Genomic DNA, 27,036 nt, shown 5'->3' with positions numbered 1-27,036 from the left:
TCCAGAGAGTCTGGATTTATTTAGCATCTGCCCATGGTAGAGGAAAACTGAGTTACAGACTACTTAGAGAAACTGAGCATGCACAGGTCCATGGACCCTGACAGGAAATCTGAGTGTACTGAGGCAGCTGGCTGATGTTATTACAGGGCTGCTTTCTGTCTTCCTCTGAAAGGTAATGATAATCGGGAGAGGACCTTAATAACTAGGAAGACGAATGCTGCAACCACCTTCTGAAAAATCAAGAACCTCTGGGAACACAGGCCAGTCATCTTCACCTCAGTTGCTGGGAAGATTATGGAGCAAGTCCAGGCACATGGAGGGCAAGGAACAGCTGTCGTAATTTACCAAGGGCAAATTGTGCTTTCCCAACCAGATAGCTGTTCTGTCATGAGATGGTGAGCTCTGGGAACAAGGAAAGAGCAAAGGGTGGTGCTAGTGAACTTAATGAGGGTTTCAGTACAATCACCTAGAGTATTCTCACAGGCACATTTGGAAAATGTAATCTGGACAGGTAGGCAACAAGGTGGATGAAAAACTGGACTGTGGGGCTCGGAAAGTCAATAGTCAAAGTGGCAGCCAGGTGCAAGTGGTATTCCTTAGGAATTGATACCGTTTGATGTCTTCATCTAGGGTGTGGACGATGGGATAGAGCACATCCTTGTCATTCGGGGGGATAACACTAAATCTGGGATGTGTTCATACACTGGAGAGCAGGGCTGCCAGACAGAGGGACCTCAACAAGGAGGCAGAACGTGGTGACTCCGCATCAGAAGTCAGGAAATTCAGAGAAGGCAAATGCAAAGCTACACGCCTGGGGTGGGGCAGCCCCTGCAGTGATGCAGTCTGGGGATGGGTGGCCTGGGGAGCAGCTCTGCAGAAAAGGAGCTGGGGAAGTTGAGAGCAAACTAAGCATAAGTCGTCATGGCTGTTTGCATTAATGAAGGCTGGTCCACATAAGGAAGAGCATAGTAAGCAGCTTGGGGAAAGTGGCTATGCCCCTCTTCTTTTGGGTACTTGGTTTAAAAATTAAAATAAAAATGAGCTAGACCTTTTGCAGGTGCTGTATGCATCAGGGAAAATTCTGATTAGATGTAAGAGGAAAAAAAACAACGTGACATTGGTTATGCACGGAGCAGGTTGCATTGAAAGGCTGTTTAAACTCTGTTGGAGACTTTCAAAAACGCAGATGGACAAGACTGAGCAAGCTGCTCTGTCTTGGAAGTTAGCTCTGCTTTGAGCAGAAGTTGGACTAGATGCTCTCCAAAGGTGCCTCACTGCCTAAATTTGTTCCGCGATTCTGAGATAGAGAATGAATGCTGCTCTCCTGCGTCCACATGCGTGAGCATGCGTGAGCATGCTTTCCAATCGGCTTTAGCAAGGCAACAGCAGGCACTAGTTTTATTGCTCTCATATTACTGTTTCTAGGAATTAAGTAGCTAACTTTCCAGAGTAGGACTACCACACGTGAAATACACAGTGCTCAAGTTAAATGCCTTTTTCAGTTAAAACTCAAGTTAGTGAGAAGGTTGTCATACTGCTCTTTCTGAAGCATCTGTAGAGAAAGCAAAGAGGAATGGGGCATGCTGTGTCAGCTATTGATGTGGGAAAACTGCGATGAGAGGAAAAGATCTTAGCTAAAATTAGATGATACAGCTTTCAGAAATGTTCCACTTTTCACTAATGTTAGATCTATGCAAGTTGGTAAACAGTCGCATGGCTTCTTAGGAAGTGGGGGAACCCCTGACAGTGGAGAGTGAGACCCTCCTTTAGCCTCTTCCAGGCAGTTACTGTCCGGAGCGATCCAGAAGGCTGATTGCTTGCGCGTTGCTACCTTGATCTCTCATTTGTGCGTGTTGTGCAGAGTTATGAACAGCAGCTGAAATTTTGGCTTTGTGTCTCAGCATTAGCTACGTTGCTTGTTTTTGGTGAAGGGAGGCTCTTGATGCCTTAGGAACTAGTACTGGGTGTTCACATACTGCAGCTCTGTGTGCTTGGGTGTCTTACAAGTGTTTCACGGGTGCAGTTCTTATTTGATAACAAGAATTTTAATTCAGCTAGGACATCTAGTAGCCAGGCACCAAGAAGTGTTCGTGAATGTGCAGAGGAGAAGAGAAAAAGCTAATGGCAATGCTGATTTGTTCCTTGGGGTGTGTGTGTGTGTGTGGTTAGGAGGACATGAGGAAGCAAAGTTGATCCTTTATTCTTTGAGGGTAGTGGAAATGGGCATAAAATCTCTTGAAGCCAAAGTGAGTGAAGCCCCCAGATATCCCTTCTACTAGGAATTAATGTAGCCATCATGAGCAGGCAACAATTTTAGGACTTTCAGTTCTGCAGTTAGAACTGACATCAGACTCTAGCCCTTACTGCTAGGAATGTAGAACAAAAACCATAGACTTAACTGTAAAAGTATCTAGAATATATTTGTGAACAGAATACAACAGTTTTGAAATGGTGTTTTAGGATTATTCATATTGTTTGTAGATATACTATAAATTGAAGTAACATGAAATGTTATTAAATTACTTTATAATGTGTTCACTATTCATTATGGATGTTGTCAGAGAACATCTCTTTAAAGAAAGCAACTGAGACCTGACTACATTTATGAAAATGCATACGCTGCTGGTGTTATATCGTTAACAAGGCTCTCAGTGACGGCTCATTTTCCTTATGATAACAGAATGAAGAATTGTGGTGTGGTTAGCCTCTGTGAGTTTTAGAGGGCAGCTGGAACTGGGTGTAGACTTTATTGATGATAGTTTATGGCTTGTTTTATGTGGAAGGTCAAACTATTAAAGTGGTGGTTTTTTTTTTTGTTTGTTTGTTTTTTCTGGGTTTAACTTTTGTGAGCATTATCTAATACTAAACCAGTGGACTTCTTAATATGAGTTGTAGGGGACTGGCTTAGTCTTAGCTACTTAGTCTTTCCATGATGCTTTGGTTATGTATATAGCAAAAGAAATAATATATTGCAGGGAGAGAAAGCAGAGAAACCTTGAAGTGCTTCAGGATGTTAGGTAGAAGGAGCTATTGCTTTGTGTGGTTTGAGAAGGTGGAAGTATGTGGGTATCTTGTGTGTCTGGCTGTCCCCTTTTGTCCTTGGGTGGCATCTCTGTACTACATGACAGTACATTGTTCATGGATCACTGAAAAATGGTTGTTTTTTCCTTTTCTGTTTACAGGGTGGATCACCTGTACACGTTTTTTGTCCAGTGGTCACCAGAAATATATGGGAAGGATGCCAAAGAGCAAGGTTTTGTTGTGGTAGAAAAGGAAGAGCTTGATATGATAGACAACTTCTTCAGTGAGCCCACTACTAAAAGCTGGGAGGTGAGTGCTTTCTGCCACTTCTTGAAGCATGTTTGTACCAAGTGTGCATCCTGTTACAAATCTCAGCACTTGCTCTTTTCATGATTTTATGTTTCTTTATAACGTTGTTTGCTTCTGATAGAAGCCTTCTTGAGGCAGCTGTCTCACAAATGTACTCATATTCCTTCAGTACTCCTTTCTTCTCCTCAGAAACGGCAGGCAAACAGCTAACAGTTTTCTGGCTTGCAACTAGTAGAAATTACGTAAATATTTTGGTTATGTTGCGTTAGCCATTTGCAAAGCTATACAGGCACATGCTGTCTGTGTTGCTAAACTCATACTGTATTTGTACGCTACTAATAAATTGTCTAAGAAGTGTACATATGTATGAACACCAGCACAGTCTGAACACCAACAACTTAGTGCTCGTTGAAATGGATTGGTGTGTGATGTTGTTATACCAGACCCTTGCTTCTTAGGTGCACACGGAAGTTTAAATGTTAGCTGTATGATAGATAGTTTTTATACTCAGACTTTGGCTTTCTCATCTGTGTGCTTTTGCTGTCTGTTTTAACTACTTGGTGTGCATGTGTTTTTTACCTGTCTGTTTCTCATGCATATAAAATCTAGTTTCTAGGGAAAATAAGCTTGTGTATTTTTTTCTAATTATATTTATGAACCCTGAAGCACTTGCTGTGCTAAGGATATGTGATAAGTTTAAAAATATATATAATTTCCTAAATGGGAAGTAGCTTGATGGTGATTTTTAAAGTGATCTGATTATTAGTCTTAAACTTGCTCAAAAAATTCAACTGCCCTGCTTTTTAAGCATTTCTATGTTCAAAGTATGCTAAAAAAAGAACTCAGGAATGGAGCTTGTCATTTGAAATGTAGCAGCAGCATCTCTGATCCTAAATAGCTTTTATTTTTACAGTTTTGTGGTTTCTTGATGGTGCTTTGTGAACTGCAGGATGGAGGGAAAAAAAAAGTCCTTGCTTTGTTCAGAGCTGAGTGCAGTCATATATTACATTTGATTTCACTCATCGTTTGCTGTTTGTATGTCCTTAAATTCAAAATGAAGGAGGAGGGCCAGTGATCCAAAGAACAAATGTGGGAGGGATCCAGCTGCACCGGGAGCCTGTCTCTCATTGTTTTATTTAAATATGTATTGGGGGAAGAATTGGCTGGAAATCGTTTTAAGGTGTGTCTCTTTTGTTTGTAATATATTCAGGCTTTACAAATTTAACGTAGGACTGCCAGGAAATCCCTGGTGAAAGCCCAAATTTGGTCACGATTACTGTGATACTTTCACTCTCCCTTTTGGGGAAACAGAAAGTGTGATTGTAGAGAAGCATATAAGCAATTTTATCAAAGTGTGTCATGGGCAGTGGCTCTCTGTTGTACTCGTGGGCAGGAGCTCTTGCTGCTGGAGCACAGAAGTACAGTAGATACTGCAAAATAAACTGGTAGATGATGAAAAGGCAACAAATGTCATTGAATATTCAAATTCTTTACTGTGCTAGACCTGACCAGGAGGAACCTTCGGTGAAGGTATGTTGACCTATGTCCCTATTTAAACAGCATGGATCTGCTCCAGCACTTCTATCCTAGTAAAACGCGTATGCTGTTCTCAGATGAACTCTACACAGAGTATTTCTGCCTCAGGTAGCTTGCTGTCTCCTTCCCATAAAATCTTTAAAAGATGCTGTTGATCCAGTTTCTGTAGTTGTTGATTCTTTTCATTTGCTTCTGCGTGGTCTCTAAATATCTGATTTTGCATCTCACTCTTTTTGCAATTCTTGAGTGTGAAGTTGCTTCCAATGTGTGCTTCAGTTACGGTGAAAAGAGCTGCATTTATAAACTAAAGCGGCATCTGCAGGGAAGAGGGAGCTTTGTGTGTATTTGGAGTTGGTTTGCAGTTTCCAGCTGCGGTAATAGTTCTGTGGTTGCCAGTATCTGTAAGTTGGGTTGCCTTTTCCCACAGGTACCTGTTGCTGTTGATTTACCGTGATGCTCCACCCCCCAGCCAGTAGGAAGCCTAGAGAACAGTCTTTGTAAGAGGAGTTTAGGTAATTCTGGTTTAAAATGAGAAAAAATATATTCAATATAAAATAATAATGGCCCGTGAGATTAGAAGGGAAGAAAAAACATTCAGGAGGTGGAGAAGGAACAGGCGTAAAAGCAGAAAGACCCATTTTCGTTTAACAGGTTGAGGAGGGGGAGTTGTTTTGTGGTGGTTTGTTTGTTTCTTTGCTTGTTTGGTTTAAGTTGGCCTAATTTTGCAGTGCAAGCCTTCAGTGAAGTTGGCCACGTGAGAAATGCTCTAACAGAGGGTTCCCTCCCGTCTCTGAAGGGCCCAGGACTGGCTGAGCCTGGGCTGGAGGATCAGGGTACAGCTGCCAGTACCACGGGCAGAAATACCAGCGCTGCCCAGCTTCACAGGGCCGTGTAACTTTAATCGTGCAGGTTGGGTTTGGTCCTCTTTTCCGAACCCCTGACGTGGAAGTTGGGGCACTGGCGTCCCCCCTCAGGGGAGGCACTGGTGGACAAACGCGGGCTGGATGGAAGGAGCGCAGCGGAGGTGTTGTGCTCGTCCCACTGGAGTTGCTTGGCGTGACTGGCAGAATCAGTGCTTTGTCCTCCCCACAGTGAGCTCCTCACAAGTCCTGCCCTGTGCTTTGTGGTGTGGCTAACCCTGCACCTGGGGTTTGTCCGGGACATTTCCTTCCCCCCCGCAGGGCAGGGGTGCGTAGGGCCCCGGGGCGTTTTTGGCAGTTGGCAGCTCCTGCAAGTTCCAGCAGTGGTGGCCAAGGCGTGGGGGGGTTGTGCAAGCTCAATCCTTGTGAATCCGAAAGATGTTTAGAAACCATGTTAGTAGGAAGGTATGTGGAAGCCCCGCAGAGTGCTCCTCAGACACGTTTTGAGGTTCCTATTCCCAGATAACTGCTGTGGTAATAAACTCACTGAAGGAAGGTGATCTAAGGGTTCCCGGCTGTTTTGTACCGAAGGCTCCTTCCTTCCCCTTTTCTTCCTCGTCAGCCCCATCTCTGAGCCCTTGCTGCTGCTTCCTGTTTGGCACCGGGCCCTAAGCCCAGCCAAAACCCCACTGCTGTGTGCAACGTGCCTCATCTCCCCTCGCCTGGAGCCCCGTGAGGTGCGCTGGGGATCAGCAGCTTTCCCTCCTGCCCAGGCCCTGTTCTGGCACCTGCGGCCTGCCCAGGCTGCACGTGGCTCAGAGCGTGTCCCCGTCTCTCTCAGCACCTTGTAGGCTGCTCTGTACTTCCACAGACGGGGGTTAAATGTGTGGGCTTGCCTTCTCGTTTTGTTTTCAGCTTTATAGGGAAAGGTCGCCTGTGGCTGACCTTTAGCTGTGGGAGAGAAGCCTGTGCTTCTGTTTCACAAGTATTCAGATTCACACCTGACTGAGAAGTGTAAATACTGACTCAGCTTTTAAAATATTATCATGTGTTCTCCATGTAAATTCTTAAGAAAATAAGTAAACAGAAGTTTTCTGAGTTGTTTATTTTCAGCAAAGAACTTTATAAAGACCTTGACTATTCTGAAAATGAGTATTTTAAAAAACTTGCAAAAACTTGATGCTCGGATTTTTACTCAGTACATTTCCGACGTGATATAACCACAAAATATCTGTTAAAGTTGATTTATGTTTGTAGTTCTTTGCTATATTGCTTCTGTTTGAGCTCCTATATACAAAAGGGAAAAAAAAAAAAAAAAAAAAAAAAAACACACAGGAAAAAGCTGGTGGTTTGGAAAAAAAGGAAGTGAAATTTAAAAATTTTTCATATTCTCATGCATTAGCACCTGAGAAAATAATCAATAATTTCAAGTAGCTGCATGAGAGAAAACTGGGAAGTTTGCATCCTCACTTGAGATTCCCACAAGGAGAAGATGTGTGCAGTGTGCCTTGGAAGTCGGTGCGCTTTAGCCTTCTGACTCGGGACCACCGTGATCATGTCTGAGACTGACCACGTGCTGTCACCTGCTCACCTCTGTGTTTATTAATCCCAAAGGACCTCGTAGTAGTGGGTGGTCCCTGGGGTGTGAAGACACTCTGACCATGCTCACCATGCTGTCTCGTACCTTGCCATTTGAGAATTTCCTCACTCAGGTTGCCTGTGCTGGATGTGACCGTTCTGTACAGTGGTTTTCTTTTATGCAGTATGACAAAAAATGAGTATCCTTCAGTGGAGGACTGAAAGTAAGAGCTGTTTTTCAGTCTGGACACTTGTTCTCTCGCCTCAGATCATTACTGTAGAAGAAGCAAAACGGCGCAAGAGTGTTTGCAGTTACTATGAAGAAGAAGAAGATGATACTTTACCTGTCTTAAAGCATCACAGTGCACTCCTGGAGAATATGCACATAGAGCAGGTATGGCTGAAAAAAAAAAAAAACAACGTTTCCTTACTAGGTCTGGTGCTGTCTCTGCTGAGTGTGGGTCATTCTACTTTCTGGAGGTAATATCGATGTTTTTTAAGAGTTTGTAAGATTTGTGCAAGGTCCTACTTGCTGCAGCACTCCAGCTCACCTAAAAGAACTTACTACGTTTTGCAGCTCAAGTTCAAGTTGTGATACTGAGGACTGGTAGCTTTTTCAGTGCTTGGAGAGGGGGGTGCCAGTTTTGAAATCTCTTTTACAAGTGATGTGAGTGCAGTCGGCTGAGCTTAGAGTACAAGGCCATGTGCATGTGGTGGAGGTGTTAACCTGATGGCATCAGCTACTACCTTGGCAGCATTTTTTTCGGTTCAGAAGCCACAGCATAGAGGGAATTGTCTGTAAAACACTACCCATGATCTAACACATTGAATACGTAACCATTTCTCCTTGCTCACTGTCCAGCTTGCCCAGCGCTTGCCTGCAAGAGTGCAGGGATATCCCTGGCGGCTTGCATATAGCACACTGGAGCACGGGACTAGCCTGAAGACTCTGTACCGTAAATCCGCATCTCTTGACAGTCCAGTTCTCCTTGTCATCAAGGATATGGACAACCAGGTAAGGAGTGCTTGTGGGGCAGGGGTTGGACTGAAAGGGCAACATCGTTTAAAACAAAACATGATGAAGTGCTAAGTGTGCTGTGTTACTGAAGTAACGTTATACTGCAAGAAGGCGTTGGTGTTTTCTTTTATTCTGTTTATATTTTCTACTGCTTATACTAAGCTTACAGGCAGGAAACTTACCTCAGCAGTAATAGAAATAAAACCCCATAGTTTCATAACTACGAGTGCTCCTTCTAACAGTGCCCATGGAAGTATCTTCCCTAGGTAACTCAGTTAACGAGCTCTCACAAATAACGCCTCTGTGGAGGTCTAGTACTTCACTAGCTCCTAGAGTCATCATTCCTGGTGCCATGTGTCTTTTCAACTGAAGGATACGGAAATTTTGCAGGACTACATGCTCAACTGGTGCATTGCACTAGTTCGTTTTTTTTAACATGAAACACCAGCTCAGAAAATATTTTTGAATTGTTTTTCTTGAATTTTGTAGTTCTCAAAAACTCAAAAGTTCTCAAATAATCAAAGGATTAATCTTTTTATTCTGATAGATTTTTGGAGCATATGCTACACATCCCTTCAGGTTTAGTGACCACTACTATGGCACTGGTGAAACATTCCTCTACACATTCAGTCCAAATTTCAAGGTAAGTGGTGTTCAATTTCTCAAATGATTTTGTTGGATTCCACATCTGAAACACTTATGAGAAAATTTTATGAAGACAGCATGTTTGATTTTTAGAAGATGTGCCAGCTGTTGATGATTGCAGTTAATCCTTCATTGTCTCAGTGCAATCCTTTAAACAAAAATGGCTGTAACTATCTGAAGTGCTCAGAGGACAGTCTGTGAGGGTGAGCAGAGGGCTTCAGGTTGATTGCGGGGCTTAAGTAGGGAGAAGTAAGGAGTCAAAGACTCAGCTTGGAAGGCAGTGATATCAAGAGTAGCATATAATTTCATGCATGCTTGGGATCACAGTGACGACAAACTATAGGTAAGAGTGCCACTGAAATACCCCTTCATGTCTATAGCTTGTATTTCTCAGTATTGAATAAACTGGCTCTTTTTAACAGAATGCCTGTTGCTTTAAAGATGCAAGTAGGATTTTAAAAATTACTAGGGTGCCTTGTTCCTAGTTTCAAATATTGTTCTTTTTCTTTCTACCTCTTCTTTCTCCCCCTTCAAAAAGAAAATAAAAATTAAAAATGACTGCACCAAAAATACCTTCTAAGTAGAAGTCGGTGCCCAGTAGTTTTAGAGTGCCAGGATCCTCACAATCCAAGTGTATTTGTTTCCTCCCACCCCCAGGTATTCAAATGGAGCGGGGAGAATACCTACTTCATCAACGGAGACATGACCTCCCTGGAACTTGGAGGTGGAGGGTGAGCAAATGTTTGGCTTTCAAATTGCATAGCTAGCTTTATTGTATCTTTTAATGAGAACAGAGACAATCAGAAAAATGGCTGAACTTAATTCTAGTAAACTGTTTAGGACAGATACCTCAGCAATCTGATTTCTGTTACAGACCTACAGCAATCCCCATTGCTTAGAGAGCAACTGATGTTGGGCAAGTAATCTGTTGGGGAGGAGGGAGGTTGACAAAACCAGATGTTTTGGATAGATACACTTCCAGAGGTTTGCCTCTGGAAGATAATCTGTAATGGCAGTTTTGCCATAAATTTCTAGGGTTTCTCACATGGTCTCTGTTAAATGGTTGTTGTTCTGTTGCTTCATAGAACAAGCATACAGACAATGCTTAACCAGGTCTGAAATTTCAGAAGTGGGTATGAAATCAAGGGGTAAGGCTGTGCAGCTAACTGAAGCTAACAGCAGGCTGCACCATGCAATATCTGGCCATGTTTTGCACTGGGGGTGCGTAAACACCTCTCCTCCTAAACTAGGAAGGAGCCACATCCACAGCCAAAGTGTCGGGGAAGTGTCCCTGATGCCTGCACCCTGGGGCAGTTGGGCCCCGGCCATGCCCAAGAGGCTGCTCACCAGCAGCAGCCAGAGCCGGTGGCACTGAAGGTGTGCGCTCAAGGCTCTGTTCTGCTGCAATAGCTGGTATGAACAAAACCAAGCTTATTTGCAAGTCTTTGCCAGGGTTAAGCCCTTCATGCTCAGTCCCAGCGGTTTTCAGAATTGCCTTGGTTTCTCTGTACCTTCCAGTTGTATGTAACTGTGACGTATGACCTGAAACCTGATGTGTGCTTCCTTTTTAGTGGCCGGTTTGGCTTATGGTTAGATGCAGATTTGTATCATGGGCGAAGCAACTCCTGCAGCACCTTCAATAATGACATCTTATCTAAGAAAGAAGATTTCATAATACAGGATGTAGAAGTATGGACATTTGAATGAAGTACTTACTGACTGCCTTAAGGACTGGATCCATTAGGCACTTAAAAAACCAGAAGGTGCGGGCTGCCTCACAACGTTACACGCTTTTTTCTCAAGTTGTACCAGAGCATGACTACGCAAAAAATAACCAAGGAAAAACAGAGCTGGTTCTGAGAGGCAGTAGGAGACAGAACAATAAAAGACCAGAGGCGTTTTTTACTCCCTCCTCCAACATTCCTCCATCAGAGATGTGATGCTTATGATAACGTTCATGGTGTATAAATTGAAAACTTCTCTGTAACTGTGAAAAGATACTGTGGGAAAACTAAGTGTCTAGTACATTCCATGTGTATTTATGTTCAGTGTACAAATGCTAACCAAAAATAAAAGGTTACTTCACCAAAATCTACAGCATACTGTTTGCCATGGAAAAGAATCAGGAGTAGGTGTACACAGCACTTAAGGGAACATGTTTTTAAAGTCTTTTTATTTATTGTTATTGTATAGCAGGGTTTTTTTGTAAATTTATTAGGTATGTTTTTTCCTTTTTTTTTTTTAAAAAAAAAAGTTTCAAACCTCAATTTGATAAATAATTTCTATTCAGGTAGGTTTCTTAGGCATTGCATTTATTCTGAATCAATTTATTTGATTTCTGGAGTTTAATTTTTATATTTTTATTTTGTAAATGAGATTTGGTTTTCATTTTACCCTAATAAGAGGGTTTGTTTTCTGCCAGAAACACTTGAGTGCGTAATTCTGGTTTTCTCGGAGATGAGGGAGAAGGTGGTTAGTGCTTCTCATTAACTCTGCTGCCACGTTCCTGTTAACAGATCACTGTTTTGGCAGCGTATGGAGACATTGGGCAAACTGCCACCTAGTATAGACTGTATCAGCTCTGGTGCAGTCAACAGAATTGGGACAGCATGCTCTGAGCATCTGTCCTAGTGCTATGTGACTGTTTATGAAGGACGTTTCTAAGAGGATTGTTTTTCTGTACCACCACCAAATGATTCAAAATAAACCACCCACTGTGCTTTTTTTTTTTTTTTGAGCATTTCTTTACAAATTGAATAACTGCTTTGTTAAGGAGAAAATGCAATCTTAAGATTTAGAAAAGAATGATATTTCCCTAACAGGCCAGGTCATGTTAGTGTAATGGTTGTTTTCTTAGTAATTAATATACGACTTCCTTCCTGAAAAAGACTTGAAGCAACGGGCTGGATTTGACATGCAAAGAAATTGTCATCTTTGTTTTTTCATGAAATAATTGGATAATTTTCTTCTTTCTCCTCTCAACACGGAAAAGATTCCATGTTTCAAAATTAGGCTAAACTCTAAAAAGGCCAGTGCTATTACAGTTTTGGCAAGTAGGGAAGTGTGTCAGAGGACTGGCAATCTTCATTGGTTTCTAAGGAATTCTGCTTTCCAGTTAAGCTATGCTTTTACTTACACCATCCAAAGCTGACCAAAACGGGCTTTGTGGCTACACTAGAACACTCTCCTGTCGTTAGTCTTGAATGTGGGGTTGTCCTGAGAAAGGCAGGTTATAGAAATGGTAGCGTGCTTACATGCATTAAACAGTACAGCCTAATTCTAGAATATCATTAATGAAGTAATACAACTCAGTTTAGTTACTGCTCCTCCCCTTTTTAAAAATGTATTTAAAGAAAAAGAAGCCAGTGGTTTTCTTTCAAGAGCACTAACAAATCTTAATTCTGCACAGAAATTTCACAGCCTACAACCACTGCTAGATACAGCAAGTCTGTACCACGCCGCACGCACGCTTTTCACAATTCCCATCTACATGGTCTACTGCAGCCGTCAATCAACTTACTGGTGATGCTGTAAAATATTTTCCACGTTGCTAGTAGCATAATGCTTTGAAGATACCAGAAATATCTAATACTTTGCTTTTTATGGTGGCAGACCACTTACTAGTTTAAAAATAAACAGAAACAAATAAAACCCCACCAACCCATGCCCAAGTTCAACATTTTCCGTGCATTTCACTATTGTTCCTCCAACGTACGCCATTATATGATACTTGTCAGAGCATATCTAAATGCTGTGTTCTATATTCAAAGCAGTGTTGTTCAATCGGAATTCTGTGACCCTTGAAGCTATGAATATTGAATATATGTAATGCAGTGCTATCACAATATTTTCAATAAAGGAATTTATGCATTCAGAAACGTGTCGCAGATCCTTTCCTGTACTGAGCCTTCCCTTTACTCGCAGCCCTGGGTACGTTTTTAAAGATGAAAGGATCCAGCTTAAGTTACAGGTTATGCTGATGAATACCGAAGCCTCTCCCCTCACAAAGAGCATTCCAGCAATTCCGTATTTCAGACACGTGGTGAGAAGCTTCTGCTTCGTTTTGTTTTCTGTTGGGTGACATCTCAGATGGGGCCCTGGTGTGTTTGTTCCCTCAGGGTCAGGCTGCAGGGAGAGGTGCCGGTGCCCAGCGGTTCTGGCTCTCTCAGCTGGGGCGACTGACGCCTTTCCTCATCCTCCTGACCGCCCTGCGAGCAGAAATCACATTTGTACAGTTTTGCACACACCGTTTTTGTACGTGCCCTTCTTATACTGCCCAAGGGTTTGTGTATTTTTCCCTCCCAGCCAGCCAAAGGCATGAAGCTACCTAAGCACCGTGTGCCTGGCTTTGTTACCGACTTGCGGCGTGGGGACAGGCGGCGTTAGGGAACCGCACGCGTGAGGCCAGCGCCTGGGGGCCGGCGGCGGCTGAGGGGAGGCCGGGCGGGGCCGGCTGCGGCCGCCAGGGGGAGGCCGCGGGCCCGGCGGGGAGGCCCCGCCCCGGCCGTTGGGAGGCGCCCGGCGGAGGCCCAGGAGCCATGGCCGGGGAGGAGGCCGCGGCCGGGGCCGGGCAGCTCGGGGCCGAGGGGAGGGAGCCCGGCAGCGGCGGCCCCGAGGGCCAGCAGTGCGTCTTCTGCAGGATCGCCCGCCGGGAGGAGCCGGGCACCGCGCTGCTGCCCTGCCAGGTGGGCTGACGGGGGGCCGGGAGGGATCTCCCCTTGTGTCCGTGCGCGCCGAGGGCCCGGCACGGAGCGCTGGGGAGAGCTGGCGTGGGGGGGGGATTGGTTGGACACGGGGGGCCGGGGTCCTCCGTGCTGCTGTGCGGGCAGCCGAGAAACGCTCGTCAGAGGAGCGAGCCCGTCGTTTGTACGCGGTGGTGGCATAGGTAGGCACAGGGCAGCGCCTTTTGCTGCCAGGTGTTGAGAAATCCTGACCGCAGAAAGTCAGCTGGGAGAGCTGAGTCTGCTTGTGAGCCTCCTTGGAGGCAGGCTCCCAGGATAATTTGATGTAGCTGTGGAGAAATAAATAAATGTATCCTTCAGATCGCTGCCAGGAGTTTCAAACATAATACTGAGTATCACAGCGACCCCCGGGGAAGATCACCTTTGTTACCCAGGGTCCTCATCCCGATCAGCCTAACCTGTGTGTGTTCTCTTTCAGTACGAAGACCTTGTCTGCTTCAGAGACATCAGGCCCGGTGCCCCCCACCACTACCTGGTGGTGCCCGTGGAGCACATGGGGAACTGCAAAACGCTCAAGTCCGAGCACATACCTATCGGTAAGGCTGCTGCGTTTCACGTGGAGGAAAATTGTCTTAGGTAATGTGCTGTCAGGTAAATCACCGCCTTGAGCACTGGCTGTGGCTGTGAAACACCAAAACAGGTGGTGCGAGTCACTGTGGGTAAGGATGTGCCCTTGCTGACACCTGGCACGGCACTGGTGCTGTTCCAGAGTAACACCGCGCCAGAGCACGAAGCCTCTTCAGTGTGCATGGAGAGCAGGTGCCTCTGCGCTTTGTGGGAAACGCCACTCCGCTTTTTGAAGTGTTAATGTCCTGTTCCATTGCATTTTCCTAGGTGTATATATGTGGTTTTAAATTATATGGAAAAAAAAAACAACACGAGAATTCTATGAAATACGTATTTTGTAATGTGCTACATCATTTTTAAGGAAAAGGGATAAGAAAGAAACAGTGTCACAATAAACTTCAATCATCTTTTAAAAGACAAGATTCTAAAATATTGGAACTTTGTGTTGTTGATAGGCTTTATTTTTTCTTTTAAAGAAAACATCTTATTGTAGGTGATGTGAGGAAAAACATTATAGTTGCATGCTGCACATTTTGAATGTTTGAATATTTGTCTTCTAAATGTGGGGTATTTTTCTCCAGAAACAGCTTCTATATGTGTTTGGCTTCAAGGAAATTCTTCTGATTTTTGCCTTTGAAGTTTCTGTATTAGGATTTTTTTCATTTTTTTTTCAAGTGATGAAAGCTTAGTCCCAGTAATAAGTAGGACTGAGTGTTTAATTTTATATTTAATTCTTGTTTTATCTCTGAAACTTTTGCTGTGTAGAGACCTAACTTGGGAATTAGTCTGCATCATTGTAACAAGTCAGTGTTTGGTGGTGGTAGTGGTTTGGTTTTGGTGGTTTCTTTTTTTTTTTTTTTTTTTTAAATAAGATTATGGTGATACTGTATCTTTGGCCAAAGCTGTTAGAATAGTTCCACACTTAAAATTGTTGTTAGTTTGGAAATCAGTACAGTAGTGATTTTTCATACCAAACTTTGCACAACACTGTCTTTGACAATCTTTGTTTGTGTATGAGTTGAGTTCTAGTATTTATTCTTTGGGAGAAAAACAAACAAACAAAAAAACAACATGAGTTTGTGATCTCAGTGTGTAGTCATTGTTAGTTTTTGTTTGTGAAAAATACCTGCTTCAAATTACTTTACTCAAAGACATATAATGTGTAAAATTTTACTAAAATATTAAATGAAATGTATTTGTATTTCACAGTGAAGAGAATGATGGAAGTTGGAAAATCTGTCCTCCAGAGAAATAATTTTAATGACTTAAATGATATAAGGTATGTAACGGAAGCCTTCTGTGTTTGTTGAATATGTTCTTGACTCTTCAAAATGCTGTTTTAGAGATAATGTTAATGACTGCAGCATGATTTATTGAAGAAATTGGGGTTGCGCTGACTTACCACATGACTTGCCAAATCACATGTGCCGGCACTGAATATCGACTTTTTCTGATCAATGTCTAGCGCAGATTGCATTCCAACTCAGATTCTCTCTTCCTTGTGGGATAGGGAGGGCACTTCATAGCACTCATCTAAAGGTCTGCTCCTCCATTACGTGCTGAATGTGTTCTCTAATTTCAGCTTCCAGGAGAGGTAAACTTTGTCCTTTTAACCAGGGCACTGCAGCACTGTGTTGCAGTCATACCTGCATTCATTTAATTCCAGTGCTGCTGCCTTTGCTATAAGCCAGCGTGTGGTAGCCAAAATGAAGTGACATGTAACGTAGTTTAAACATTGTAGAGTAGAGGGAAATGGGTCTTCCTGTTTAAAATAGGTACAAACTACATTAATCTAGTGGCAGTTGACTTTCCAGCTGAAAACTTAGATACATCTAAGGGATATCCTGTTTTCTACTCCTCTTTTCAGTGCATCTTAAAGAGAGAGATGTGAAAGACGAGGCTAATGGTCTTTTGAAAAAAATCCTGGAGAGCATAATGAAAGGACATATTTTTTGTTCGTGCTTTTATTTAACATGAAAACATTTTGAGTTAATTTCTTCATTCAGTTGATCTTGTTAAAAAACTTAACATGTTCCACTTTCTGACTTAACATCACCGGTGTTTTTAACCTGTTTTCATTTTCTGAAGAATGGGTTTTCACTGGCCTCCCTTCTGCTCAATATCACACTTGCATCTTCATGTCCTGGCCCCAGCCAGTCAGCTAGGATTCTTATCCAGACTAATTTACAGAATCAACTCCTACTGGTTTATCACGGTAAGTGTAATGCATGTGAACTTTCCATTAGGCTTTCAATTGCAAGCTGAAAATGTGATGTCTTTCCAACACTTTAACTGTGTATAAAAATTACACTTTAACTATGTCCAGAAATTCTTTGAGTAATGATAACAGTAATGACAGAAATAGCTGATTAACTTTTGCATTCACTTTTTACGAGAAAGCAATAGTAAAATTTAGTATTAATGTGTACAATTAATAGGGGAAATAGAGCGACAATAACATTAACAGCAAACAATAGTTCTGGATTTCATGTATGGCTTAGGTTGATGTGATGTGCTTCTGACTACACTTTGTAAGTGTTTATTCTTTAATGCGAAAGGGTATATTAGAGTGTGAGGGGCTGTGTATTGTACAGCCTTGGTTTTTCCAGCATAGGTGCAAACCATGGCCACCTAATGGCTGCTTTTGTCAGTTCATACATTTTTCTTACCTTGCCATCCTTAGACTGAAACAAGTGTCTGCTTTACACAACTTTGTGCTGATCTCTGTTGGCAGAGATCAGGAATGAGAACTGGTGCTGACTAAATCACTGCCTGAAAATCTCTTTGGAGGACTAATGCGAACTCTCTCAGCTTTGGCTCATCAGGAACTTGTCCTTGCAGTGTAGCTCCAGCATCCCGATGTCATTGGACAACCCCAAAACAAAGTTGCTGAAAAAAAGTCTCTCTTCTAAAGAAGAATATAAAAAGCCTCTTAAAGAGAAACACTTGGCTGGGACTCTCATCTGTCTCGAAACAGATTGCTCTGCTGTGTAGCAGAGCATCACAGGGCATTTGGGCCTCAAAAAAACTGTAGCTGTCTAGTTATACTGCTTACTGGTTTGGATTAGCTCAGAGGGATCCATACCAAGTTTGGCTATCCAATATGGTTGCAATTCAAAAGGAATTTTGCCCTGTTATCAGGTTGGAAAATGTTGTTGTTGGTTGTTTTTTTTAATTATAAGAACTTGAACGTGGTACGTATTTAAGAATGTAAAACAAGATTCAGATAACTTCATTTTCAGTTGCTCCATGCTTATCTAGTTTTATTTGCAAAGGAAAACATGTAGTAGATACTTAACACCTATTAAGTCGTTGCCATCTTAAGTAGCTGATTGCGTATTTCCTACGTGTATTAAAACATACTGGCTTTTCACCTTTTAACTTGGTTCCTTTGGAGATCTTAGTAAGACCTCAAGCACATGTTCAAATTAAAAGATCAATCCAGTGGGGACTGATGTTTAAATAAATAAAAAACATCAACAAAAAAAACCTGACAGTAATGTAAACTGATTTCAGAAGTGCCCAAGTCAGCATGGGTTTACGAAGGGCAGGTCCTGCTTGACGAACCTGATCTCCTTCTATGACAAGGTGATGCGCTTAGTGGATGAGGGAAAGGCTGTGGACGTGGTCTACCTTGACTTCAGTAAGGCATTTGACACCGTCCCCCACAGCATTCTCCTCAGGAAACTGGCTGCTCATGGCTTGGACTGGCGTACACTTGGTTGGGTTAAGAGCTGGCTGGATGGCCGGGCCCAGAGAGTTGTGGTGAATGGAGTCAAATCCAGTTGGAGGCCGGTCACTAGTGGAGTCCCCCAGGGCTCGGTGCTGGGGCCAGTCCTCTTTAACATCTTCATCGATGATCTGGACGAGGGGATGGAGTGCACCCTCAGCAAGTTTGCAGATGACACCAAGTTAGGTGCATGTGTCGATCTGCTCAAGAGTAGGAAGGCTCTGCAGGAGGATCTGGATAGGCTGGACCGATGGGCCGAGGCCAACGGTATGAAGTTCAACAAGGCCAAGTGCCAGGTCCTGCACCTGGGGCCCAACAACCCCAAACAGAGCTACAGGCTGGGAGATGAGTGGTTAGAAAGCTGCCTGGCAGAGAAGGACCTGGGAGTAGTGGTTGACAGTCGGCTGAATATGAGCCAGCAGTGTGCTCAGGCGGCCAAGAAGGCCAGCAGCATCCTGGCTTGCATAAGAAGCAGCGTGGCCAGCAGGTCCAGGGAAGTGATTGTCCCCCTGTACTCGGCTCTGGTGAGGCCGCACCTCGAGTACTGCGTTCAGTTTTGGGCCCCTCGCTACAAGAAGGACATGGAGGTGCTTGAGCGAGTCCAGAGAAGGGCTACGAAGCTGGTGAAGGGTCTGGAGAACAAGTCTTACGAGGAGTGGCTGAGGGAGCTGGGACTGTTTAGCCTGGAGAAGAGGAGGCTCAGGGGCGACCTTATTGCACTCTACAGGTACCTGAAAGGAGGCTGTAGCGAGGTGGGGGTTGGTCTGTTCTCCCACGTGCCTGGTGACAGGACGAGGGGGAATGGGCTTAAGTTGCGCCAGGGGAGGTTTAGGTTGGATATTAGGAAGAACTTCTTTACTGAAAGGGTTGTTAGTCACTGGAATAGGCTGCCCAGGGAAGTGGTTGAGTCACCATCCCTGGAGGTCTTTAAAAGACGTTTAGATGTAGAGCTTAGGGATATGGTTTAGTGGAAGATTTGTTAGCATTAGGTCAGAGGTTGGACTCGGTGATCTTGGAGGTCTCTTCCAACCTAGACTACTCTGTGACGTGAGTCTCTATATCCTTAATTTGGCCTGCTAGGACAACAGTGGCAGACTTCCTTCTACCCTGTACCTTTCCTAGGGTTGGTGCTGTCACACACAGAAAATATCACTGCCCCAGCTGTGTGGTAGATGCGTAAATATGGCCATATGGAGAGAAAAGTATGTGTGTATATATATAGCATAGTGTATAGTGACCTAACCGAAGAATGAATACTTGCCTAATGACACTAGCAGCATGTGAATGCTCTCCATCTCTCAGTCGTGTACAACTGGTGTGCGGTTTGTCGGTGATGAAAGGCCACAAGACGCTGCTCTGGAGTGTCTCCCGGAGAATTCCCTTCCTCAGAGCCTGGTTGTTCTGAGCACGGCTGTCTTCCAAGGTCCTTAAAACATGCTGCTTTCAATACTGTTTCTTTGCTCAAACACCCTCTGACTGTCAGAGTTTCTTTTTCCTTTTCTGATCACTTAATGGGTGATGCAAATGTGAAGAAGTCTGCTGTTAATACAATCCTTGTATTTTACTTTTGCTGTTGTATGCTTTATCCGCAGAAGTGAAAAGTATATGCTGTGCTCTTCAGCACCACATTGTTACTGTTTTTAATTTTTTTTTTCCGGTAAAATGAAGGTGCACTGCAGTTAATGCACGGCTTTCTCTCGTTCATAGGCTGAACAACTGATTGAACGACTGCAAACTGAAAACACTGCCAGTTGAAAGCACTCCTAGCCTCGGGTGACTAGCCAGTTTGTTCTTTGGTTTTGAACTCTGATTTAAGGTTGCGCAGTTTGTTGCCAATAATACACCGGGGTAAGAAGGCTTAGTTCCTTACGAGGAAATACAGAATTCATAGCTGTCAACCTAATCCTCGCGTTTGGGTACTCCAGAAGTCTGTGTACTTCTCTGACAATAAGGCGGTGTATTTTAATGCTAATTTTAGGTATGTGCATGCATATATAATAGGCACATACATTATACATAGACACATACACATATGCAAACATCTTCTCCCAGTAAAATGCAGGGTATAGCAGCAGAATGTATCCTAACTACATCCCGTCCTAAGGAAATAAGTTAGTAGTAACAGCATGCACATGGTACCAAAGGTAATATTTGTTGTGGAATCTAGCTTTTGTTTTAAAGATCCATTGTTCTGCAATTGCAAAGAGCATCCAAAATATTTCAGTTTCCATCTGTACCTGTATGATATATTACCTACGCCTAGTTAGTAGTGGGTACCTTACAGAAAGTACACTACTAACTTCTCTGGTGCTAAACCACTTTAATATATTACCCGTCTTACTTGCATGACAGTGACATAGTAAATGTTAATACAATATGTGCCCAAGATGTGATAATGCTATAAAACATAGAATATAGTTTAATTGTATGTGTAAGTGATTGTATGTTGGACTAGAAGATTGTTTCCCTCTTATGTGCACAATATTTTTAATTAGTTATTGTATGTTTACAAAAACATGAAGAGTTCAGAAGAATTGACTTCGCATACTGCTGTTCTGCATCATGGTAGAAAAAATACATTTTGAGATTATTCTGATCCTGTTCTCACATGAAGTCATTTGGAGATTACTAATGCCTTGGCTAAATTTGATTTCTAAATGAGGTCACAGGAGAAATGGGTCTGTAGTGCAGTATGTGGCAGGCTTGCATAACAGCAGCCTGATATGGATTTGGAAGAGCAGGGACTCAGCCCAAAATTGGAGCATGCAGGGATTGTGTTTGGAATTGGTTACAGACCCTGCTGAACATTTGCCTTCGCTGTATGACTCTAATCAGTAACGATAGAGCTGTTTTTCAATACCATGTTAAGGCAGACTGTTTGGAAAGTTCACACTCCCAAAAACATGGAGTGGATTTTCCTTGTGCCCAGACTTGGTGCTTAACTAATCAAGTGTCCTTGGCTGATGCACTCGGATGCAGCTGAGGTGGTGATGGTCTGTCGTGCCTGCAAGATTCCCCGAGCATAATCTTCTCAGTGTTTTCCACTGATCCAGCACCTCTTGCCTTAGCGGGACAATGCATTGTAATATTCTTACAGCAGGCTATACATCGTACTTGAAAAGATTCACACCCTTCTAAACAAGTGTTTTCTACCCAGGAGAGGTAACGTCAGTCTCTTCTGCAAGAGCTTGTTCCTCATGTCGTGTTATTCTTACTACTGGGCACTCACGTACTTTGCGGTTTTAATTTGTAGTGTTAGCTAGGAGGAGTATGAATTAAAGGCACTGAACTTTGATTAATTCTGTGCAATAGATTAGGAGGCTTGAGCTGGTTCCTAACCATATGAAATATTTGGATGTTAAGATTTTTCAAGAGTTAATACCCTGCGTGTTCTGATTTGTAATTAATCTATGTAACTACATTGAACTGTAATATGTAATATTTAAAGTACCGACATGAACTGTTGTCAAAAGGGATTAATAAATGGAACAAACGCTGGTCTTGGAGTGATCTAACCGTGCAGCCAAGGAGTTGTGCTGACCATGGTCAGCAGCTGGGCTCTCGCTCCTCGCCCCTGCTCCCAGCAGGATGGGGCAGAGAACGGGTCAAGATAAACACATTTTAATACATGAAGAAAAGAGGAGGAGGAACCAAGACAAGTAGTGTAAAGATGATCGCTCACCACCTCCCGTAAGCAGCCTAGTAGCAATGGCTGCCCCAGCCCCCCAGAAATCCTCCCCTTGGTTCGTACTGCTGAGCATGACGTCTGGCAGGGAATAGCCCTGCAGGTCAGTTTGTGTCAGGTGTGCAGGCTGTGTCCCCCCAGCTACTTGATTTTGTGCAGTCGCCAGAAGACTGGTGTGTTACCAGTGCTGCTTCAGTCACAGATCCCAGACAGCACCGAATGAGCTACTACAAAGAAAATCAACACCATCCCAGCAAGACCCAGTGCACCGTCAAGTGTACGCAGCAGGAAACATGAAGATCTGCTTTTATATGTTACATTTGAGGAGGGTTACAGGAATGACAGTTCCTCACACAAGGTGTATAAATGGAACCCCATTAATTACTGAGAGGAATGCTCAGTATCTCCATAGTGTTTTTCAGCACAGACCTACGGTCCATTTTCCTTCCGTATTGACGAGTGTTGTTCTCAGACTTGGCAGATATTTTTTAATCAGGTTGAGAAATTCTTTCTTAAGCGTGTCCCTGCCCATGGCAGAGGCGCTGGAATTAGATGATCTTTACCGTCCCTCCAGCCCAAACCATTCTGTGATTCTACAGTTTTCTGAAAAGTCTGTTCTAATGCTTTGGCCATGTTTCAGGAGCGCTGGCTACCCTCTGGAAAGGCAGCAGGCAGGCCCCGTTCGTTGTGTCACCCTCTTCAACAGCAGCATTGTAACACCATTTTCAAACTTACCCAGTTGTCTGACTCCAGTGAGCAAAGACAGCTATAAAGCTCTTGGAGGGAGAACTTAGCAGCTTTTACTCTTCACTGTACAAGACCCAAAGGAAAGTTGTTTACCTGCTGCCCCTGGCTCTGTTGTTCTTTGATCCAGTATTAGCAGTCCTGAGAAAAGCTGCTTTTTTGACTACTTGTTTAGGAATGACAAAGCTTTATTTGTACTTTTTTGCTCAATTGATTTACATAAACTCCCAACCTAATGAGAGCCCAGAAAATAATACTTGTATGCTGAAGTACTCATTGCCCCCTTCAGAAGGGATGAAACATGCACATACAATGCTGTTCAACGTGAAATAAGGAAAAGAAAAGCAAACAGTTTCATGTGTTTTGACTAAGGACAGCATTTTCAATGTGATTAAATTGGTGATAGCTCCTCAAGGTATGCCGAGATCTTCTTTAGCATGAGTTGTAATTACATATATAAAATTTGGAAGCAAACTGATAAAAATCATAACTGAAAATTGGCAAACTTGGAAACAGCAAAAAATCTACACAAAAACTTGCTGTCATTTCAACTGTTGTGCAATATTTATTGAAGTGCTGAAAGTGCTTTCAGTGTTTGACAAGAGAAAATACAAATATTTCCTGTAAAATGAACACTCTCAAACAGGTGCAAAATTCACACGCTTCAACCGGAAGAAAAGGAAGGACCACAGAGGGAGCTGAGAGGCTTGCTATGAAAAATGTGCAGTTCTAGGAGAGATTGGAAGAGCTGAAATTGGCTTGGTAGGACAAAAACACCTTTTAGAAGGTCAGAGTGTACTTAAGTACTACAAAAAACTTGTAATACTTAAACCTCACATCCTACATTTTTTGTGAAAATAACACTAAATTCTGTTCCATTTACACTAATGGGAGCCTGCTGCATAGAAGAACGGTTGAAAAAACTTTCTTCTGTAGAATCAAATAGAAACTCTACGTTGCAGGTGAGGAAACAGAATTTTGTAACACGTGTAAACTAGCAGCTAAATTTAGTCATGTCCATGAGATACGGTGCAGTCCTGTCTGTACAGCATTCAGGACTAATTTTTTATTCTTGAGTGTATCAGTGGACAAACTGACCAACTCTATTATCTCTTAGACTTCTTTTGAAATACTGTCTATTGCTGAAAGCAGGAAATTAGGTTTGACAATCTGTGTGCTGGCCCAGTTTGGCAGCTTTCTGGTGTTGGTAACCATTGCATGGACACGTAAAACAGAAAGATGTGTCACTCTTGAAAGAGAATGTTCATCTAAACATGGCAGACAGGAAATTTGGCCCTATAAATGGTTAATTAAAAAAAAATACATCACTCTATAAGTTATGTTTTAAATAATAATCCTTGATTTTGTTCAAACTATGGCAGGGCAAGTTTTCATAGTCACAAAGTTGGGAGGCCCATTTCATTAGGGCTTACTCCACTTCTGCCTCACTTGGTCAGAAGTACGCTAGAAGCTTTTGCAGATGTTCTCCAGTGACATGTAAACCAGCCAGCAGCAGCAGGAGTGCAGCTGAGGCCATGTTATTATCTGACACTAACTACATACATGGCTGTGGAAGCCTCTGTTCTAGTTTAACTACCTGCCCCAGTCTTAATTAAGAGCGTGTGAGTCTGTATGGGCTGGACTTGCACCCTAGGGTGCTCAGGTTACGCACTGCCTCAGCTCTGTCTTTGGAGAGTATTATTTTTCCTGAAGCCCTGTTAGTCAGCTGGCGATACCTGAACTGCCCCATCCTGCTTCCTACAAGTTATGAACTACTGCTACTGTATCCAAGTGATTTGTGTATCACTTGGATACACAAATTGTTAGAATTAAGCAGACCACATGCCACGGCTGTACTACACGGTCTGATTCATTTTGAAATCAAAACGTATCCCCAGGCTTTACCTAATGGCAGCTGAATCCTTTAATGTGTGCTCGTGGCATTTGTCAAGGAATGCTTTTCCAACAAGCAAAGCATTTTAAGCGTGCTATAATGACAAGTTGTGTGTCTTGTTTTAAAGTGCAAGCCGTAAATAATTTTACAGAGGAGTGTTTTTGAGAGCAATGGGAACACCAACCAGCAGTGTGTGGCGCAGCACATATTCCCCAGCTTCCAACGTGGTAAAATTACGTGGCGATTAAAACTCATCCTTTGTTTCCCCTCCCATGCTGCACCTGCATCTGGCTGTCCCGTTCTCCAAATATACTTACTTCACCACATTCATTTCATCCTTTCCCCCCTCCTACTTTCACTGTCTTTTCACTAGGAGGTTAATGAAAAGTGCATTTTTGCATGCTCAAAGAGTTATTTTGTTACAAATCCCCATTAGATTAAAATGACAAACAAAAATAATTTTCTTATGCCCTCTAGAAATATATATATATAAATAGCATAAAGTAATTATCATTTTTATCAAGTTCATAATTTATAATAAGCCTCAATTTCCTTTTGAGGCAAGAGAATATTCTTATATTAAAGACTCATCAAGTAACGTAGTTAACAGTACATAAAACCTTTTATATGCCCTGGTGAAAACAAAAAAACAACGTTTTTTGTTCCCAACGTATATAGTTTTCTTGTTGGGAACTACTGTAGGCACAGTTATAACAGCTATTGTGTATAACCAACTCTGAGCAGTTCCTCCAGAAGAACCATGAAGAAAATTCTTACCACTCATCTCTCAGCCCCTAGTTTTAACTAGCAGATCATTTTTTCTCCCAGTTTGGAGAACTCACAACCGTGCTCTGAAAGCACAGCTCAGTGAGGCACGTGACCGCACCACTACACTTGTATTTATGCATTTGGCACTGCAGGATCTCTACTCTCCTGTTGTAAACAGCATTGCTACACTCTACTGCAAGAACTAAGAGAGACATTTTTTCTTCTTTTTATATACGCACAGTGCCTCTGTGTACAGCTCCTGCTGTCTTTCATGCCTTCATGCTGTAGCACCCTGCTCGCTATGAAGGGGCACAGCTAAGTTCACCAAAAAGGCTGCAGAACTTTGTGATGTGGAGTATGGCATAGCAGCAGAAGAAAGAACAAGTAAAAATGATGTGCGATACAGAGAGGAAAAGGACAAGACACACAGATGATTTGGAGAATAGACTATTAAATACCAGAACTAGTGCAGCTCTCCAAAATATATGCAACATGCAACGTATTTAGGAATCATGAAACATCCTTGCTGCACGTACTCTAGACCATTAAGCAAGTGGTATTTCCGTATACCTGGGTATTTGCATATACTTCATGAAAGTCAGCATAACTTCCATCTATTTAGTTTCACCATGTGAAAATAACCTAAACTTTTGCTGCATAACAAGCTTCTGTTTGAAGAAGTATATGATTTCCCAAAAAAGTTTTCAATTCCACGTTTTGCAAACCAAACCCCCCACAGTGAGTCTTTCACAACCTGTAAGGATTCAGTGTTGTATAGTAGCAAGTTAGCAATCTGCTTTCAGCAGCCTAAAGCCCTAAGTCAGCAGGGATGCTTGAAGAGCCACAGTACATTGTAGTGGATGATGACAATGAAAGGACAATCCAATGGCAACGTGATGGATTAGCTGATTATTTGCGATTTCTGTCCAGAACAGCTATTGTTTTTATGAAAGCTTTATTTTATCCTTCTCACCTGTTTTCTCCTGCGAGCGTCCCGTACACTTGCCGAGTTGAAGTTCCACAACGAAAACCTCTTCCAAGGTGGTGTCCAGGCACTTTTCCACGTGAAAACGAGCAGCACAACCCGTTGGCCGGCCGGCTTTCATTCCAGCAGCGTGATGACCACGTCGTCGTCTTTTCCTTGCCAGAGCATCTCGCCTTCGAAGCGGACCAGGCCGTGCTTCCTGGCCCTCAGCAGGATGCCCACCACCTTGTTGGAGATGTTCACGTAGGTCTCGAAGAGCTGCCCGAAGGTCACGCTCACGCGCCCGTCGTCCCCCCTGCACCCCGTGTTCCTGATGACCAGGCACAGCTCCTCCACCTCCCTCCCCACGTGCGAGTGGGCATCCTTGCCCCGCTGCTCCGTCCTGGAGCCCTCAGGGGGCCGCCCGTAGGCCGGATCCCCCCTGGGAGCCAGCGCAGGCTTGCAGGGCAGCCCGCCGTCGCTGCTGAAGGGGTTCCTCCGCTGGTACTCGCTGCGGCCCTCCGCCCAGCTCTGCCAGCTCCTCCGCAAGTCGCCCACCGCCACGGCGCTCTCCTCGCCCTGCCCCTCGCACCCACCGCGCTCCATCCCCCGGGGCAGGCCAGGCGCACGGCCCGGCCGAGGCGCGCCCCGCCAGCCCTGCGGGACAGGGGCACGCGGCTTCTGCCGGGGCCGGGGCCGAGGCTGCCGAGGACGAGCCGCTGAAACACCCCGGGGAACCCAGCCCCGGCCCCGCGGCGCCTCACCGCGCGGTGCCGCCTCCACAGCGCCCGCCCCCTCCCCGGTTCCTCCCCCCCGGGTGATGGCAGCGCTCAGCCGGGGCTGGCCCTGGGTCCTCCCCGGGCACCGGGAAACCAGCAGGCGTCCGGCGCTGCGCCCTGAGCAGTTCTCCTCAGGGGCTGCCCAGGGAAGCGCTCCGTTAGACGCCGGGCTGCGCCAGGATCGCCTTCTCGTCTT

The 27,036-nt window shown here is 43.8% G+C and overlaps 2 protein-coding genes across 7 annotated transcripts in view; both read left to right on the top strand.

The window, feature by feature from the left end:
• Positions 1-12,845, top strand: part of NCOA7 (nuclear receptor coactivator 7) — an 86,477-nt gene extending 73,632 nt beyond the window's left edge. For 3 of the 6 annotated variants that reach the window (XM_035320568.1, XM_035320570.1, XM_035320567.1), the window contains exons 11-16: positions 3,183-3,330; positions 7,573-7,698; positions 8,167-8,319; positions 8,870-8,965; positions 9,625-9,698; positions 10,539-10,674. In XM_035320568.1, coding sequence (XP_035176459.1) covers positions 3,183-3,330; positions 7,573-7,698; positions 8,167-8,319; positions 8,870-8,965; positions 9,625-9,698; positions 10,539-10,674 — 733 coding nt within the window. Of the gene's footprint in view, positions 1-3,182; positions 3,331-4,357; positions 4,861-7,572; positions 7,699-8,166; positions 8,320-8,869; positions 8,966-9,624; positions 9,699-10,538 lie in introns of those variants that run through there. The other 3 variants (XM_035320571.1, XM_035320569.1, XM_035320572.1) reach the window with 2 other exon arrangements.
• A 622-nt stretch (positions 12,846-13,467) lies between these two features.
• Positions 13,468-21,504, top strand: HINT3 (histidine triad nucleotide binding protein 3). The gene is made up of 5 exons (XM_035320926.1): positions 13,468-13,652; positions 14,128-14,245; positions 15,486-15,555; positions 16,365-16,491; positions 19,714-21,504. The coding sequence occupies exons 1-5, from the start codon at positions 13,506-13,508 to the stop codon at positions 19,759-19,761; spliced, it is 510 nt and encodes a 169-aa protein (XP_035176817.1). The 5' UTR covers positions 13,468-13,505; the 3' UTR covers positions 19,762-21,504.
• Positions 21,505-27,036: the final 5,532 nt, after the last annotated feature.

Source organism: Oxyura jamaicensis, chromosome 3, assembly GCF_011077185.1.
Source record: "Oxyura jamaicensis isolate SHBP4307 breed ruddy duck chromosome 3, BPBGC_Ojam_1.0, whole genome shotgun sequence".
Classification (NCBI taxonomy): Eukaryota; Metazoa; Chordata; class Aves; order Anseriformes; family Anatidae; genus Oxyura; species Oxyura jamaicensis.
This window is presented reverse-complemented; position numbering and strand designations above follow the sequence as displayed.